This window comes from Eucalyptus grandis, chromosome 6, assembly GCF_016545825.1.
Source record: "Eucalyptus grandis isolate ANBG69807.140 chromosome 6, ASM1654582v1, whole genome shotgun sequence".
Taxonomy (NCBI): Eukaryota; Viridiplantae; Streptophyta; class Magnoliopsida; order Myrtales; family Myrtaceae; genus Eucalyptus; species Eucalyptus grandis.
Window position 1 is genome coordinate 44,690,788 of NC_052617.1, and position 18,718 is coordinate 44,709,505.

At 41.2% G+C, this 18,718-nt stretch overlaps 3 protein-coding genes across 3 annotated transcripts; all 3 read left to right on the forward strand.

The window, feature by feature from the left end:
* The first annotated feature begins 854 nt into the window (after window positions 1-854).
* Window positions 855-1,719, forward strand: LOC104450178 (calcium-binding protein KRP1). Its single transcript, XM_010064623.3, has one exon. The coding sequence runs from the start codon at window positions 1,109-1,111 to the stop codon at window positions 1,490-1,492; it is 384 nt and encodes a 127-aa protein (XP_010062925.1). The 5' UTR covers window positions 855-1,108; the 3' UTR covers window positions 1,493-1,719.
* A 5,029-nt stretch (window positions 1,720-6,748) lies between these two features.
* LOC104450179 (G-type lectin S-receptor-like serine/threonine-protein kinase At4g27290) lies at window positions 6,749-10,612 on the forward strand. Its single transcript, XM_010064624.3, has 7 exons — window positions 6,749-8,241; window positions 8,351-8,467; window positions 8,996-9,153; window positions 9,249-9,456; window positions 9,575-9,812; window positions 9,888-10,032; window positions 10,204-10,612. Exons 1-7 carry the CDS (start codon window positions 6,954-6,956, stop codon window positions 10,507-10,509), a joined length of 2,460 nt encoding a protein of 819 aa, XP_010062926.2. The 5' UTR covers window positions 6,749-6,953; the 3' UTR covers window positions 10,510-10,612.
* A 3,901-nt stretch (window positions 10,613-14,513) lies between these two features.
* LOC104450180 (probable NAD(P)H dehydrogenase (quinone) FQR1-like 1) lies at window positions 14,514-18,391 on the forward strand. Its single transcript, XM_010064626.3, has 4 exons — window positions 14,514-14,668; window positions 17,058-17,151; window positions 17,685-17,947; window positions 18,034-18,391. The coding sequence occupies exons 1-4, from the start codon at window positions 14,640-14,642 to the stop codon at window positions 18,263-18,265; spliced, it is 618 nt and encodes a 205-aa protein (XP_010062928.1). The 5' UTR covers window positions 14,514-14,639; the 3' UTR covers window positions 18,266-18,391.
* Window positions 18,392-18,718: the final 327 nt, after the last annotated feature.

Here is an 18,718-nt window from a genome sequence, read left to right on the forward strand (position 1 = left end):
AATTGACTAAATTGATAAAAATATAAATATATATATAATAAAATTGACAAAATTGTAATATATTTAAGAATTTTCGGATAACTTTCCCAAAATTAATGGGAGGTCACTGACTTATCCCAAAAAAAGAAAAGTGTTAAAAAGGGAGAAGCCTGTGTTGGCGAACGTTTTGAGTCAATATAGCCTTCGTTGTCAAGTATAAATGAAAATTTCTTATAAATGGTCAATCGCTCCTCCGAGTCCACATCCAATACTGGGCCACCGCATCGACAGGTGAAATTTATTCCAGCCACGAGGTACTGAAACCAGGACAAAATAATGCTCCAAAATAGGACAAATTCCCAATTAGGTCGCCCATAAAAAATGCCTCCTCGCCCTATGAGGAAAATTACAGTTTCTTTCTTCTTCTTTTTCTTTTGATTATCCTCTGAAATAAACATGAATCCCATACTTCATGTCCAAATCCTCGTCACCACGATTAACTTTTATTAGGATTACTGTCCATAAATACTATAATAATCTCTTGTGATTTTCGTTATGATACGCATGAATATCTTTATCAGTACTCAGGGCAATAAATTATCCTAACAATTTAGCCACTCTCTGTCATCATAAGTCCAATTGTCTCTTATTAAATATGGGGACGATCCTCGAAACAACCAGTTAATTTCTATCCGATGTTGAAAGGAAGGTTCAGCCGGGGAAAAGGATAATATGTTTGAAAAGAATATGCAGAAAAGGAAAGTAAAAAGAATCATAAATATGCGGAAAAGGAAAGTAAATAGAATCATTGTCGAGTTATATAAAAAAAAAAAAAAATGCTTCAGAAGCACCTTCCGATGTTGCATGTACAATTACGTCCCTTTTGATCGTGGGTCTCCGTCTCTCCTTCCCCGAAACGTCTTGCAAGTTGCTTTATTCGCAGGGAGTCTCGCCATGATTGACCTGGATTTTGCTCTCTTCCTTCTGCCTGGACCTCCATCGCTTTTTGTCTTCCCATGGCCTCCCTTTCTTGGAAACCCCCACTGACCCAGCTTATATATCCTCTCGCCCTCTGGCTTCCCCATCTCAAACCTCTCTGCTTTCTCCTCTGTTCTTGATACTTCTGCCGATGGGGTCTTCACCAGCGTCGCGCGGGCCAGCTCCTGCTCCGGCTCCGAGCTTCCACGACTACTTGCCGGGCATGGCTGAGAAGCTCGGCAGGGACGGCCTGATTGGGGAGCTGTGCAAAGGGTTCCGCCTCTTGATGGACGAGGACAAGGGGGTCATCACGTTCGACTCGCTCAAGAGGAACGCCGCCCTCCTGGGGCTGCACGGCCTGGGCGACGACGACCTGCTGTCCATGTTGAGGGAAGGCGACTTCGACGGCGACGGGGTGCTGAGCCAGATGGAGTTCTGCGTCCTGATGTTCAGGCTGAGCCCCGAGCTCATGGAGGACGCGGAGTCGTTCTTGGAAGATGCTCTTGAACAGGAACTCAAGGCCTTTAGACGATGATGTTCTCTATCTCTCTTCTTTCTCTTCTTCTTTTTTCCTTTTTCTGAGGTTAAGACTCGAGGGCTGATCATGGCTGCCCGGGGACAGAGCTTGCGCCCTTTGCATCAATGGTGGATTCTCCCCCTCTTTCTAAAATAATTTTTCTTTAGCTTTTGCTGTCCGAAGGCGACACAAAATATTTTCGAGCGAATCAAATCAAGAAATATGTACTCCGATGTTCGCATCAACAATTCGACGGTCCACGTTAGGAAAATCGGCCGGTAAAAGAAAAGGTAACGGAATGAGCGGAACATTTTAAAGAATACAAGTAATGTTTTGAAACTTAAAATAGTGAAGACGAAGATTCTAATCCTATGCAAAGAGTACTAAGTATGCTCTTTTAAGAGCTGCTAATTACATGGATCCGAGAAAATAAAACAAGGAGCGTGAATTATACCAAACGTAGTAATTTAATGGTAGATTGGTTTCATTATCTTCGGGGAAATTTCGAAGAAAAAAAAAACTCTAAACTTATTACGTTTATACCAACTCAATCCTAACTTTTTAATTTGAGCAATTTGATTTAAAGTCTTTTGACAATTTGCTAGTATATTCCTTTATGCCAAATATTAATTGGAAATCGATTGTCCTATACGACATCGTCAAAGCTGGCATAAACAATATTACAATTTTTAATAATTATTCTGAATATTTCCTTTTTCCATTCTTTTTTTTTTCCTTTTCTCTTATTTCCGTCTGCCAACCCACAGCCTCAATGGTGGCTGACGAGAGTCGCAATGCCCTCGCCCAAGAATCCATTGGAGACCTCATTTAAAAAATTAAAAAGAAAAGGACAAATGAGGAAAAAAATAAAAAAAATAAACAGATTATTTAAAAATTGTAAAAATTATCCAAATCAGTACTAACCATATCACGTAAGACAGCTAGCATACACATTAATGATTCACAATCAAAATTAACCGAATAAACTATATTTGCAAATTATTAAAAGATTTAAGAAAAAATCGATTAAATTAAAAAATTTAGAACTGGTAATTATCCCCATTACCTTTTATAAGATTATAAGTCAATTTCGAATTACGTTATGAGCGAATCTCTAAATAGCTTATGACTTAATAAGTATTTCCCAACTTCTAGCACACTTATAGAGGTATAATAATAGACTCGTAAACCTATGGATCGATGATTGGTGATGACTCAGAAACTGAAACTTGCATATGATGTGTGAAAACTTATGATAACACTAAGAGAAATAGCATCGGACACCTCTTCTCGCCATTTTTCACCGATTAAAAAAGGATACTTTGCTTTAGCCAAAAATAAAACCTACTATATATATAAATACATATTATGAGAGAATTCAAGAAAAATTTTAAAAGCATTGGATTCTGAAAATCCTTTTACTGTGAGTTTTGGAATTTGACAATCATTCTGAAACTTTCTATTCCAAACTCCAAAGCAGTCGCTCACCTATTCTCATCAAGAATCCAAAATCGCATTCCTAAATTTTATCGGGCTCATCATGAGGATCCAAGATTCAGTCCTTTGCAAACTCGGTTTTTGAATAAATAAATAAAAAAGCATACTCGGTTGTGACCGAAGGAGGAAATTACTTGGAGCAGAAAAAACCAAATGGAGATGGAGGACCTAAGTCCTTCTGCGAAATCATAGTCGCTTTTGGTCTTCTAAAGGTGACGTTATCGCTTGGGCAAAAAGAAAAGAAGACCAACAATAACTTAAAAGAGAGAGAGAGTCTTCGTTTTCGTCGAGGGCAGACAGAAGCTTCTAAGACCTATCGTTATCTTGTTAAGGAACCTGGCACGAACGTGTCAAGTACTCCTCGGACAACCATCCAGGGGGAACCATAGCTTAGACCAAACACGTTGCTCAGTAGAAGCATGTGTTGCTTACCGCTAATTCCACGTGGAGTGGAAATGTGTGCTGTGGAAGCATGTGCTGCTTACCGCTTAGCAAAACAGGCACTTTTTTCTTTTCTTTTTTAATCTCTTTGTCCTCAATCTTCTTGACTTATTTCATTTGGACACAGTCTGATAGCCTAGCAATCAAATAATTGACGATTTTGGTACCATATTGAAGTAGTCTTGACAAAATCATTTGAGAAGGTTCAAGATGAGGTTTAACCCCACACATTTTTAATTTAATCAATTTAGTCCAAAATCTTTTGACAATTTGTCAGTATATTCATTTTAGGTAATTTTAATCGAAAATCACATACATGTACGTTGTGGCACGATCGAAGTTGGCATAAACGATATTTGCGAATTTTAATAATTATTCTTAATATTTTCTTCTTTTTCGTTTTCCTTTTTTTTTATTTTCTCTTGTTTCCCTCCACCAACCCACAGCCTCAACAATGGCTAGTGAGAGCCGTGATCCCTCGCCCAGTGCCAGCGAGAATCCATTGGAAACCTCATTTAAAAAAATAAAAAGAAAAGGAAAAAATAGAAAGATTATTTAAAAATTGTAAAAAATATCTAAATCAGTATTAACCATACCATATAAAACAACTAGCATATACATCAATGATACCCAATCAAAATTGGCTGAATATATTATATTGGCAAATTATCAACAGATTTATGGCTAAATTGATTAAATTTAAAGATTTAGAACTATTAATTATCCCTATTATCCTTTAAAGATCACAACTCATAAGTTCGAGTAATGTTGTGAGCGAACTTCTAAATAGCTTGTGACTTAGGCATTTGCTGCCTCATGTTGAGAGGCTTCCCAACTTCTGACACGTGTATAGAGATTTGATAACGGACTCGTATACTTATGAATAAAATATGTAAGAACTTATGAGAACGCTGAGAGGAGGAGCTCCATTGGACGTCTTTCCTCGCCCTTTTTCACCAATTAAAAAAAGATACTTTGCTTTAGCCAGAAGTATAAAAAAGAAAAAAAAGGAAGAAAAGAAAAAAGAAAGCGACTATACACACATACATATTGTGAGAGAATTCAAGAAAATTTTAAAAAGCATTGGATTCTGAAAATCCTTTTACTGTGAGTTTTGGAATTTGACAATTATTCTGAAACATTTTGTTCCAAAGCCCTAAATTTTGTCGGGCTCATCATGAGGATACAAGATTTAGTCCTTTGCAAAGTATACTTGGTTTTTGAACCCAAAAAAAAAAGCATACTCGGTTGTGGCCGAAGGAGGAAATTACTTGGAGCAGAAATAACCAAATGGAAATTGTTACAGCCCATGAGGCAATGAGCGAGGAAAAGGGATGGTGGTGCATCCATGCCTCAATCCTCGGACATGTGCAGGGCGGGGGCGTCTCTTGTCCCACATTCTATAGGGAGGTAGTTTTGGGCTAACTTATAAAGTTTGGATCATTCTAACTGTATATACGCGTTTTCTTAAACTGGTAAGGATTATCCTAATAAGAATAAAACCGTGAGAACTTAATGTCCAAAGTGGACAATATATATACAATGTACAAAGCTTGAATCTCTCTAACTATATATATATATGCATTTTCTGAACAAAACCGTGAGGATTTAGTGTCCAGACAATATATGTATAGCCTAGTGTCCTTATAGAAATGGATGACCCAATTCCTTCCACGAAACCAAACTCGCTTTGTCTTCCAAAGGTGACGTTATTGGTTGGGCAAAACGAAAAGGAGACCAACAATAATAAAAATAAGAGTAATAATTAAAAATAAAAAATAGAGAGAGAGAGTCTTCGTTTTCGTCAAAGAGGACAGACGGAAGCTTCTAAGATCTATCGTTATCTTTGTAATGAACCAGGCACGAACTTGTCAAGAACTAAGTAGTACTTCTCGGACACCCATGGGGAACCATTGCTTGGATCAAACGTGTTGCTCAGTAGAGCACCGAGGTAAGTTTGAGCTTGTAAATGGCCATCGAAAAATCTGATACCGGAACAACCCCGGATCTCAGCCGAACATGTAGCTTAGGCCTTAGTCAAGCATAGCGAAGGGGGCCGCTCGTCACCGGGCTTCTGATTATAATCAACTCGGATGCGCAGCTAAGGTCGAACGAAAGGAAATCTGCATTAGTTTTACCTGAACGTGATGGACATGATCAATACGAAAATGCATGAAAAGGAAACACGTATCCTAAGTGACGAAGTAATTGTTGGCCGGCCGTTCAAATTTTAATGAACGTCATCTACCATCTTGGGGGTGTACTCTGCCCACAAACGAGGGTTCCTCGGTGAACCAGGGTCCCATGAGGTCCTGTCCTGGGATCTTGTGTCCAGACCTCTCTGGTCTACACAGGACGCATACAGGATGAAACTTTCGCTTCACGTGCTGAGGGGGGTGGACTTGGCGTTGATCTTGACCGGTTCCCCGGGATTATATGTCCAATTCAAGCAACAGAAAGATTGAAAAGTACTGATCATTATAATCGCCTTTTTGACAGCTGACACCATCTCGAATGCGATCGCCTAATTGATGTCCATTTCATGCCTTATCAAAGACTTCTTGATTGATCCTAGAGACCGAATAAAGAACTAAAAGGAGTCACACGCAAAAGGGGTAGAAAATTCTTGTCAAATGAAAAACTTCATGAGGACCAGCTCATGGCGCACGAACGACACGGCGTGGATGTGTGGACCGATTTTTGCCTTAATTTCACGTGGATTGAAAACGCGTGCTGTGGAAGCATGTGTTGCTTACCGCTAAGCAAAACAGGCACTTTTTTAATCTCTTTGTTCTCAATCGTCTTGACTTATTTCATCTGGACACGAGACATGAGGGCTGATGCCAAGTCAACTTTGGCTATTTGCGGAATCGGCTCATAAATGGACCGATCTCCTGAATGACTCTAAGTTCAAAGGAAGGACCAGACTGTTGATTGCATGACTGAATAGTTGGCCTTGTGCACTCTGCTGGTACAAAATACAAGGTGCTTGTGTCGTGGGCAAAAGATACATACCAAGGGAAGAATTGAAGATGCACTGTCTTTTTCGTTGCAGTACATGATGCCAGCAAAACCCACATCTGATGCAAATTTTGACACGGTTCCACTTGCAGTCCCGCTTTTAATTTGAACCTTGCATCCCCAACGGCTACCAGGATCAATCATATGGTTTCAATTAAAAGGTAGTTGGGAGTAGTTAATATGCCCAGCAAAAGTTTTCCAGTTCTCAATGTGAAATGCTTTTATGCCTTTTTCGACGAAACCAATATCGATGTTTCTTAACTTGAATGGGTTTGCATTCCTACAAATCCAGTCAGTGTCACTGTCACTGTCATCCACCTTTCCTTACGAGTCAATGTATGTTCTAGTCTCTCTGAAAAAAGTTTGCTGTGCCCTCGTATTATATGGCTTGTTGCAAGACCTTTCTTTTGGATTAGGTGACGGGTCATTTTCCACTGTATTAGCTTGGTCTTATTAGGTCTTCATCTTGGGTGCGTAATCTAATAACTAATTACCTCAATTCAGACAAGAGAATTAATCGATGGATGCTCCTTACCTGTTCCTGTTTTTCAGCATCATTACCCTTCTCCACCTCCCAGGTTTCTGCACTGCAGGGGACACAATCACCGCATCTCAGTCACTCAGAGATGTCAACGGAAGCACCTTATCTTCCCAAGATGGGACCTTTGAAATGGGCTTCTTCAGCCCAGGAAATTCCCAGAAACGTTTCTTGGGAATTTGGTACAAGAGCATCCCAGCGAAAAATGTTGTCTGGGTTGCAAATAGGCTCAATCCGATCAATGACTCGTCCGGGGTTCTGATGATTGATGACTCAGGAAAGCTTGTCATCCTCAGCAGCAAGAGCGCCGTCGTTTGGTCTGCAAACTCAACTGGGCCTGCACGAGATCCAGTAGTGCAGCTTCTTGATACTGGAAACCTTGTCCTGAGAGACGGGAATGACGGGGATTCAGGCACGACTTACTTGTGGCAGAGCTTTGACTATCCGACAGACACGGTCTTACCAGAAATGAAGATCGGATGGGACTTAAGAAGGGGCCTTGATCGCCGGTTAACAGCATGGAAGAGTCCGGATGACCCTTCTCCAGGTGACTTCTCGTGGGGATTGGAGCTCCACAACTACCCTGAAGCAGTTGCCTGGAAGGGAAATCAGGAATATTTCCGCAGCGGCCCATGGAATGGCCTGAGGTACAGTGGTGCGCCAGAGCAGAGGGCCAATCCCCTTTTCTCATTCGATTTTGTTAACGATGAGGATGAACTTTACCTCACTATCCACCTCAAGAACAAATCTGTCCTCACCAGGACTATCCTCAACCAATCAAATTACGCGTGGGAACGGTATGTTTGGAGCGAAGCCACTCTGGCGTGGAAGCTCTTCACGACGGTTCCAAAAGACTACTGCGACAAATATGGCCTTTGCGGTGCATATAGCAATTGCGATGTGACTGATCTGCCCATTTGTCAGTGCTTACCAGGGTTCAGCCCTAAGTCACCTGACAAATGGAACTCAATGGATTGGTCTGGGGGATGTACGAGGAATAAGCCCCTTGATTGTGGAGACGGAGATGGATTTATCAAATTTGGTGGATTGAAATTGCCGGACACCACATTCTCTTGGGTGAACAGGACTTTCGATCTGAAAGAATGCAGGGCTAAGTGCTTGCGCAACTGTTCTTGTATGGCCTACACGCATTCGGATATCAGCGGGCCTGGCAGCGGCTGTGCCATGTGGTTTGGTGATCTTGTGGATATTAGGCACTTTGAGGAAGGCGGGCAAGATCTCTACATCCGAATGCCCCGGTCCGCACTAGGTAATTCTCGCTTAATTTCCGAGGTTTTGCTATTTTTTGGGGACCTGTTGACGTAGAACAATACTTCTATAATCTAACTTGTCGGTTTCACTTGATTGACAATTTGAAGAGTTGAAAAGCAGACATTGGTTGGAAATAGCGGTCATAGTCATAGCTGTGATAGTCCCAGCTTCGGTGTTACTCCTAACCTGCTATTATATCCGCAGATGGAGGAAGAAACCCAAAGGTAAACTTGATGCCCCTGCACTGCCTAGTGGCTCTTTCTCGTCTATCATAATCAGAGAGACTTGGTTGATTGCTTAATTTGCTTAGACCAGGCATACTAGCAAGTTTGTCACTCAACCAAACTTCGAAAGTAAATTAAATCTCATTCAACTATGATATATGCAGTAGTTACAGTAATATATCCTTTGTTGCCACAAATAATTTACTTGGTGTAATTTCAGCTCTTTTCGAATTGCCTCAGCTCTTATGTTGCTGTGATGCTAGGTAGTAGAAAGCTCTTGAATTTAGAAAAATATCTCAAATTCTGACCTATATCTTGATCTCCAGCGTGAATTGGAAGTAGAAACCTTACAGAATTAGAAAGGCTAAGGAATAAAATTCACGCTAGACGTGGAGTTCCAGACAGAAAAATATGCATGCTGATAAATTCACCTTCTATTTTTGTCCTGCAGAATATAATTTAAGGTCTTGTTCAGAGTATATTTCAATCATGTGATTACCCACCAACCCTCACTTTCAATTACCGCAGAGGCAAAGATAGACGAAGGAGAAAAGGAACCCAAAAATGAAAGCTCCAAGGAGGACTTAGAGTTACCATCATTTGACCTGGCCACAATTACGGATGCGACCGACAATTTTTCATTTAACCAGAAGCTCGGAGAAGGAGGGTTTGGACCAGTATACAAGGTACATTTTTAATGTGCTAATTCCAGGACTGTAGAAGCAAAGTAGAGATTTCCCCGTAGTTCAGTTGCCATAAAAAGATGCCACTCAATATTCAGGGTACGCTACCAGATGGACGGCAAATCGCAGTGAAGAGGCTCTCAGCCATCTCTCGACAAGGAGCGAGGGAATTCAAGAACGAAGTGAAACTGATCGCCAAACTTCAGCACCGAAATCTTGTAAAACTTCTGGGCTGTTGTGAAGGAGAGGAGATGATGCTGATCTACGAATACCTGCCTAACCGAAGCCTGGACGCCTTCATTTTTGGTCTGATAAGTTTTCTTTTTTCTTTTTTTCCTCTTCCCTGAACCATTCTATAGCTTTCAAGTCTCGTCAAAATAAATTATGATCTATATATTTAATTGACCCGTAAGCAAATTTGCAGATGGCACGAGAGGTAAACTACTAGACTGGCAAAATAGATTCAACATTATTTGCGGGATTGCTCGGGGCCTTCTCTATCTTCATCAAGATTCAAGATTAAGGATAATACACAGAGATCTAAAAGCAAGCAATGTCCTGCTTGATGAGAAAATGAACCCGAAAATATCAGACTTTGGCATGGCCAGGACTTTTGGAGGAGATCAGAGTGAAGGGAATACAAACAGAGTGGTTGGAACTTAGTAAGTATCCAGCCCGATTACTTTTGACAAGTTTGACTTGAGACATGAGTGCCTGATTGAAATGATGCTTTGCAGTGGCTACATGGCACCAGAATACGCCATTGATGGCCTATTTTCAGTGAAGTCCGATGTCTTTAGTTTCGGAATACTAGTCCTGGAAATCATCAGTGGAAAGAGAAACCGGGGTCTATTTCATTCAAACCAGAATCTCATCGGACATGTAAGTTTCAATTCGAGCACAAATTTCACATGGCATTTGATCCATACTTCTGTGAGCGCCTTCCATGGTGGTCTCATCCGTTTCAAATTGTGATCAACGGAGTTTTGCTAGGATCAGCAATCCACGTAATAATAATCTCTTGAATTTGATGATGTAATTGCAATGGTGCAGGCCTGGAGATTATATGCAGAAGGGAGGCCTCTAGATCTCATTGATCCATGCTTAGACGGATCGTGCATCCTCTCAGAAGTACTGCGATGCATCCACCTGAGTTTCCTTTGTCTACAACATCATCCCGAGAACAGACCGAGCATGGCGTCAGTGGTCGTGATGCTGGGAAGCGAAGGCCCTCTGCCTCCGCCCAAACAGCCGGGCTTCCTGATAGACAAGAACCCTTTCGAAGGAGACTCTTCGTCAAGCAAGCAAGAGCTAAACTCGGTCAATGAAATCACCGTCACACTGGTGGAAGCAAGATAGAATACTCCCCATTGAATTCTGCAATTGTTCATTTTTTTTTTTTCCTTTTTTTTGTGTAACTCTTCATCGTTAGGATGCCAATGAAATTAACCTTTCTGAGCAACTAACTTGCTGAGAGATCAATTAGCATTTGAGCTTAATCAGAAACCATACAATCGGTAACGGTTTGTCCTAGAGGCTTTGCATTGATCAATGGTGATGGGAAGGCTTTCAAATTTTTTGCGGGCCACAATGATCAAATGTCCTCTTCTCAAAATCAGTAGGATCTGATTATGTCGCCAGTGAGGATGACAGGAAGGTACTGTGGAGCCATGATTGTAAGTTCCCTCCAAGAAAATTTGGCTACACTACCCAAACTGTGCGCCTCTTCTTTTCTCATGATGCTTGTGGAATCAATTAGAAGTGAAGTTAAGGCTAGTGAAGATCTGGTCAGGAAAATGCTAATCTTTCCAAGCAAGCAAAAAAAAAAGGGGATTGGAAATGATGAAATGGAATGATAGGATGTTGGACTCAGTGAAGCAAAAGCTTCTTTCAACTTCTCATGCATTTGTTCGGGTCTTGTTCAAGGAAATCTTGATGTGGGGTGATGATGATGATGATGATGATGATGATGATGCTTCTCTCTCCTGATTACTGATGAGAAAGAGAAAAGCAAACCTCCTAAGTTTGCATTCCATTCCCCTCTTAAGCAATAGATTATAGACATGGGAAAAGGTAAGATCTTCTAAGAATCGAGATTAATGGGAATTAGTGAGGACTTCGAGAAAACGTCAGATCTGAGATCCATCTTTAGATCTCGAATGGGGCTGTTACTGATGGCTTGGTGTTAGGTGGAAAGGGGAGATTGGGAACAATTGCAAGAGTTGTGTCAAATCATGATCGAGGAACGCTTAAAACATGGGACCTTCCTGCTCCTAATGCGCCCATTTTCTAGTTTGTACCACCAAAAGGAGACGTGGACCGTTGGATCTTTTGGACCCAGAAGAAAGTTATCTTATTATGGAGAGTGGGCACATTGATTTAGCCGAAAACTTTAAAAGTTTACGTCAAATTTAAGGCACCTTTTTTTTTTTTATAATCTTCGTAGGATCTGTTTGAATTCGGACATAAACCAAGATTGACACTTTGACAGTACTAGCATCACAAGCAAACCGGAAAACTTGGTCCATATAGAATATAATCTCATGTTGCCTTCGATTGGTTCTAACAAACCAAAAACTTGAAATGCCATCATGTGTGGGCATGCACGGCTAGGGATGCTCGATTTCCCTGTGGATGGGTTCCGGATGGAAGATTTTGGAAGATTTTGGAACTGGGAACTGGCCAAGCTTTTTTTCTTTTTGTTTGATTTCAATATATATGCAAAGTGCATATGTCAAGTATAAATACAATTTTTTTCTGCTGAAGAATAATACGTCAAACATATTTAATTTCACCAAATATTTCTATTTTTAAAAAAAAAAGGCAAAAGAACTTATGATATCGATTCCAAATTCTACCTTGGAACTGACCTTGTTTTTAGAATGGGAAACCAAACTAGCTTCCTTGTGAACTAGCTGATAAAGTCAATTCCTAGATTAAACTAGCCCAGTTGCTCACCTCTAGGCCTCATCATAGATTGTTGTATTTTTTAACTTAAGCGAAAAGTACAATACATGATAATCATTGATAAAATGACACTCATATTTAAACATATCAAAAGGGGTCTCAAGCCCATTCACTAACCCAAAGTTATTAAGATATGTCATAAATGGGGCACCTCAAATCTGAGATGTCTAGTTATAATAGGTTATAAAATAAAAAGTCCAAAGGGTCAAAATGGGTAATGTCATGCCAAGATGCATTCGACCCTATCGGTGAAGTTTTTCTTTTTCTTTTTTTTTTTTTTTTTTTTTGGGAGGTGGGACTGGAGAGTCTAGGTCCGACATTCAATCCCTATAAGCACTGTATACATATAATATATATATATATAGAAGAATGGAACAAGACCAGGAAAAAGGGTAATGTTATGAACCCATTTCCAATCCACGTGATAAACCAGGTCAGAGGACGACCTTCTTCGCTGTCAAAACTCTCCTCTCTCTTTCCCTCTCCGACGTGGTTTGACAGCTGCCACTGTACGAAGGACAAAGCTCTCAGCTTCACGGGGGTCGCGGTGGAGTGGGAGGGAGGGACTCGAGGAAGGGGACGACCAAATCGTGCCATTACCCAATCGGCATCCTTTGACTTCAAAACCGTTGTCCTACTCAGGTCCCGAAACGTGGCGGCTCTATTGTACAGGGAAAAAGGGACCATCACATGCCCCGAACTTTCTCAGTGCACCAAATCCGATCCACAACTGCTGACCACATTTATTGACCCGTGGGACATCAAATCCCAAAAGACCTCAGTAGGCCTCCCCAAAAAAGACAAAAATTTGTGATAACAATTTCAAGAACTTCGGGCGGTTCGATCAGCATGGCGTCGGCAATACGTCATTGACGAGGCGCTGGATCCCCACCAAACCGCAAAACACGTCGAAAGCTGATTAGATTCCGCCCAGTCGATTAGACCCTAAGAAGGAAGGTGCCCTCATTTGGCGTTTTGGCGATCGACCACTCGGCCCACCCCCGTTTTGGCGTAACTCGCTCGGAAGGATCGGACGGTGGTGATAAGAGCGTGAGGATTCCACGTGGATCCACCGCCCTCGCGCGCCGTCGATTCGCCCTCCACCATCCCCAGATTTTTGACCCACCGAGCGTCAACGCCGTGTCCACGTGTCCCATACTATCGTTGTCGATCGAAAGAAGAGGGATCGGACGTGTTATCAGGATCGAAACTTTCGTGCTTAAGCTAAACACCCCGGGCCCCGACTTTGTGCATCGTCCTCATTGCTTTGAAGTGGTTCCTTGCGCAACAGATCGTAAATTTAGGGTCCGGTGCCCGCAAGAAATTCCGCATGTTTAGTTTGCTGAAAATAGCGAGTAAACATAAACACATTTATAGTCAAAAAAATTCCCACACTTAAAAATTAGGGAAATGAATTCCCTTGAAATAGATGAAACCATTCTCCTAAGCAAACCATGTCTCATGATATACGTTCACTTCTTATCTTCTTCAATACTCATTATTTCAAACGAGATTCAAATCGCCGAAACTTTTTTAGCTATATATCTTTATAATACCATCAAAACAAATTAAAATTTCACAAATAAATATTTTCCCTTATTATGAAAATTTGACGCAAAGCAAACACATCCTTAAATTCATTTGTTCATTTGTAAGTTAATAGACATCTCTTTGAATTCAAAATATACAGCAAGAATCAATGGGGCTCCGGATCGTTTTCTGACTCGCTTGTCGTGAATATTTTCTCAGGTCCATCAAATGCCGTGTACGAAAAGCACAAGAATAAAGGCAGCAAAACCTCAGTGACTAAACGGGGGTAATCGCTTAGGACAGCATCTTTTAAGACGTGAAAAGAACATCACGCCTGGCTCATCATCAGTCATCACATTCGTACCATTTGGAAAAATTCCTTTCCGGCAGCCCCTTTTTGTACTTCTTTGAACTTGCGATTCAATATCCAGCGCAAGAAAAATATAAAGTACGGAAAGAAGAAGAGAGAAAGAGATTAAAAAAAAAAAAAGAAAGGAGAAGAAAAGAGGGAAAATGAATAAAAGAAAAGGTGGGCATCTTCTAGAGGAATGAAGGAGGAGCTCGCAAGCCGCAACATGATGATGATGATGAGGGGCGTGACAACAACACACCATCATTAATCCACCCCATTCCCATTCCCATTCCCATCCCATCCCGCCCAATCCCCAAGCCCCCAAAACGACGCCGGGCCTGATCCCGTCGCGATTAGCTGACTAATTAATCCCACTTAATTAATTTAATTAATTAATTAATTAATTGAAACCCCGCATTAAGAGTAGTCCCCCCACCAGGGCCACCACCTTGCCTTGGCTTTTTTTTTTCCCTCTTTTTAAGTGGATCGCCAACTATAAAATGGAGGCTCCTCCCCTCCCCAGTTTTTGTCAACGTGCTCGCATCGACCCCTTCCCACGCCCCCACAGCCCCCGCCCAGCGACAGCGCAGAAGCGAAGCGGTTAAGCGGAGGGGGAGCGACTCTCTGAGAACTCATTTCAATGGCGGCGATCACCAAAGTCTACATCGTGTACGTTTTCCCCCCCTCTCTCATTTCTCTCCTTCGCCGATCCATTCGATTGCCGATCGTTTTCCCACTGTTCGATGTCCTCTCTCTCTCTTTTTTTCTTTTTCTTTTTCTTTTTTTTTCCGGCGGCTCTCGTGGCCTCTCCGAGTCGCGTGCGCTCGCGTCCGGCATTTTGGATTCGATCGGACGGACCGGTTGACCGGTTTTGGCGATCGCTTCGCCGTTCGATCGTTTCGACGCGATGCCGTCCGGGCTCGATTCGTGGCCGTGGAAGTCGTTTTCCGGTTCTGTGGTGTCCGGTTTAGAGTGCTTCGCATCGGCGGTTGCGTCCTCGTGTGCGTGATTTGCTTCGTCCAGTCTGTTCGCGTGGCGTTGGATACCGGTCAGTGGATTTGATTGCTGGAACGATGAGGGGGCGCTTTGGTTCGGGTTGAGTGCGATTGTGCAGAGATCTGTTGGTTAGACCCCTTATTTGCTAGATATCATCCGTTTCCATGAGATGCGATGCGATGCGATGCGCAGGGGTTGCGTTTTTCATTTGTGATGATCTTACTCTGTTTGCTGTGTGATGAAACATAGGCCACGCTTCGTTACTGTTGGTTTGACTTTTTTTTAATGAATTCGCGGTATTTGACGAGTTAATACAGATGGTGGAAGTGATAATTTCGCCAACGTTTGAGGCTAGGGTTCTGATGTTGCTCGACTCTAAGTGCTATGTTGGGCTTCTACTGGATGATCTTTGCTGAAATTAATGGTGTCGGATTATTCTGGTTTTGGATCGCATCATCGCATTCCCTAGCTCACGTTTTGTTAGTGTGCGTCTTCCATTTTAAGATGATATAGATCCTCTGTCTAATACTGATATTTGAGTTTAGCCAGAAGTTTGGGGGTATATGTTGTTGTCGGTTCTACTAAATTAGACGCCTGATCTACAAGAAAGCTCAGAAATCATGTTCATAGACATACAGTCGAGTTGTTCATACTCCCACATTTAGAAATTGACTTTTGAAGATCCAAATTAAAAATGTTAAATGTAAAAGCCTTTTTCAAAGTAAAATATTAAAAGATCGTTTGACTTGTAGTAATCAACAATTTATTTTTTAATGCTAAGGAGGTTTAATAGTTCAGGAGTAAATTATTTTGATTGGATGCTAAGCCACATTGGTGATCATCGATCATTTTGGCATTCACTTGGATGTGCAATTAATTGATAGAGATACTTTTTAAATCCCATCCATCAATTTGTTCAGATTAGCCTTCTGAAAACACATATGATGAACGTAGATTAATGTTTTCATGTTGTTGACTGCATCCATCATTTTTCTTTGATGGAAGAAGTGATTTTGTTTTGGTTGCAAATTCAACCAACTGTGATGCCCATGAAGAACTGGGCAGAGTTCATGGAGTTCAGGGGCACCAACCATGAGTGGAACTGTCTTTCATATAGAGGCTGTGTTACTTGTATAAGTGGCTGCTATATTAGGATAGTTTTGGGTATACGATGCTAGTCTTTTTGTGAGCCATGTATACCTAGTTTCATGCTTATTGATTGGATCCCTAACTTCTGCATGAGTTGAAACCTGCATTGCCTAATTCGGGGAGGGCTATCTGGTAGACACTATCCTATCCATATGATTGAAGGGCCTAGGTGTTGGTAGTGGTGCTTTTTAAGCCAGTCCTGTGTACGTGTTATAATCTTTGGGTAAATTTTGTCTTAGGGTGTGTTTGTTTGAGTGAAAGCAACTTCCGCGAATTGATTTTCCAGACTTCACATGTTTGGTTTGTTGAAAATGATTGGTCAGCAGAAACCATTTACGGTCAAAGAAAATATGCATTTATAAATTAAGAAAATGAATTTCCTAATCTGAAACCAGAAAGCATTTTCTTTATCATGAAATTTTCCCTAAAACAAACACACTCTTAATCTAGTTTGTATTTTTAACTTCACCCCCTGTTGCCAAGATTAATTTTTATATCCAAGTTCAATGCAGTCAAAGTCCTATCAAATTGAACTTTGTATTTATTGGTCTCATTCCAATGATTCAGGGTGAAACATTCACGTGTTGAACATTTAGCCAGAAGCAAGCAAACTAAGTAGACTGAGTATCTCTACTACTCTCCCTCTTGTGTAGGCTCTTATAATTCTAAAATGCTGACTTGGCAATTATGCAATGGACTCTAATTGTCTTGAAACAGATAGATGATTGAGTGCGATTCTCACATGTGATTTAATCTGATGTTTTTCTGAAGTCATCACAAGTGTCATGTTACTGGAATTTTAGTCCAGAAAATGGGGAGACAGGACATTTGGATCTTTTTCTTTGGCTTGTGAATTGATTTTCACTAGGTGGTATGTGGTTCTCGTGTGTGAATTGGTCTGATGATTTTATAGGTACTATTCCATGTATGGACATGTGGAGAGGCTGGCTGAAGAGATAAAGAAGGGGGCTGCCTCTGTTGAAGGAGTTGAAGCACAATTATGGCAGGTAATTTCGTTTTACTTTCTATTTCTTCATGTTTCTTATTATATATCGCTCGATTCTTACTTTTTTTTATGAATTTAGCCAATAACTTTAGGTAGGCTCCTGCCTGAAAATTTATATTAAAAAAAAAAAAAGAAAAAAAACTTGTGCCATCTCCTGAATCATGGCTTATTCTAGGTTTCACATTTTAGAGCTTTTTGTTGACGGTTTTGTATGCATGTGCTTCAACCATGTTACCATGCTTGGTTATGATGAGTTTAGAGACTGGCTGAAATGCCATTGTTTTTTCCATTCCGCGTATGCATCAATTAGCTGTTGACAGAATAAGTTTTTGAGTTACAAAACATATTGTAAATTTGGCTTAACTGCTTCATGATACATCAAAAATTAACAATGTGCTTAAACTTCCAGTATCATTAACTGTCATTAGTTGGAAAGATTCTTGTATATAATATGCTCGCTTATTGATAGAGCACTTTCATTTCCGTGTGAAATGAGGCAATTTGCTGATGTATTGATTTGGGGGTGGAGAATAGGTGGCTGAGACGCTGCCAGAGGAGGTGCTTGCAAAGATGAGTGCACCTCCCAAGAGTGATGTACCAATCATTACACCAAACGATCTTGCTGAGGCCGATGGATTCGTTTTTGGTTTCCCAACAAGATTTGGTATGATGGCTGCTCAATTTAAAGCCTTCCTCGATGCAACTGGAGGTTTGTGGAGGACACAAAAGCTTGCAGGCAAGCCCGCTGGAATATTCTATAGCACCGGATCTCAAGGAGGTGGGCAGGAGACCACAGCGTAAGCAGCCAGCATCTTTTCTAGTGAAAAAATTGACTTTCAGGTGGGAGAATGTTGTGTTCTGAAAACTTGAAATCGTGCCGCAGGTTGACTGCCATCACACAGTTGGTCCACCATGGGATGATTTTTGTCCCCATAGGATACACCTTTGGGGCCGGCATGTTTGAGATGGAGAAGGTAAAAGGTGGTAGTCCATATGGCGCAGGGACTTTTGCCGGTGATGGCTCAAGACAACCCTCTGAGCTGGAGCTGGAGCAAGCTTTTCATCAAGGGAAGTACATCGCTGCCATCACAAAGAAGCTCAAGGGAGCTGCCTAAAGTGACCCGAATGATTTGCCAAATCATTGTGCTTATCCTATATCTCGATTCTTTTTACAAACGATTTCAGATCCTACCTTAAAACTCAGTCCAGTCAATAATTCTGTTGTGTGAAGTATATTCTTCGTACTCATATCGCGAAGTACAGTGTTTGTTTTTCCATTCTTGATGTTGAAGTTTTTAGTTGCTTGATCTGTCGACACTCTTCAAGTTAATTACACCATATCATCCGGAGTCACGTTGTTCTTCGTTCGAGTTGTCGGGCGTCTGTCCTACTTGAGGAATCAAATATTGAACTTTGGACCATTGTGCTGGTCAAATGATTTGCTTATTAAACTTTACAGAGATGAATTGCTTCGAAAGCATCACTGCAAATGAACACCCTTGATCTCTCGTCCCTTGCATGCCTGCACGTATAATTCAATATGGCACAGGCCCATGATTCTTTTCCCT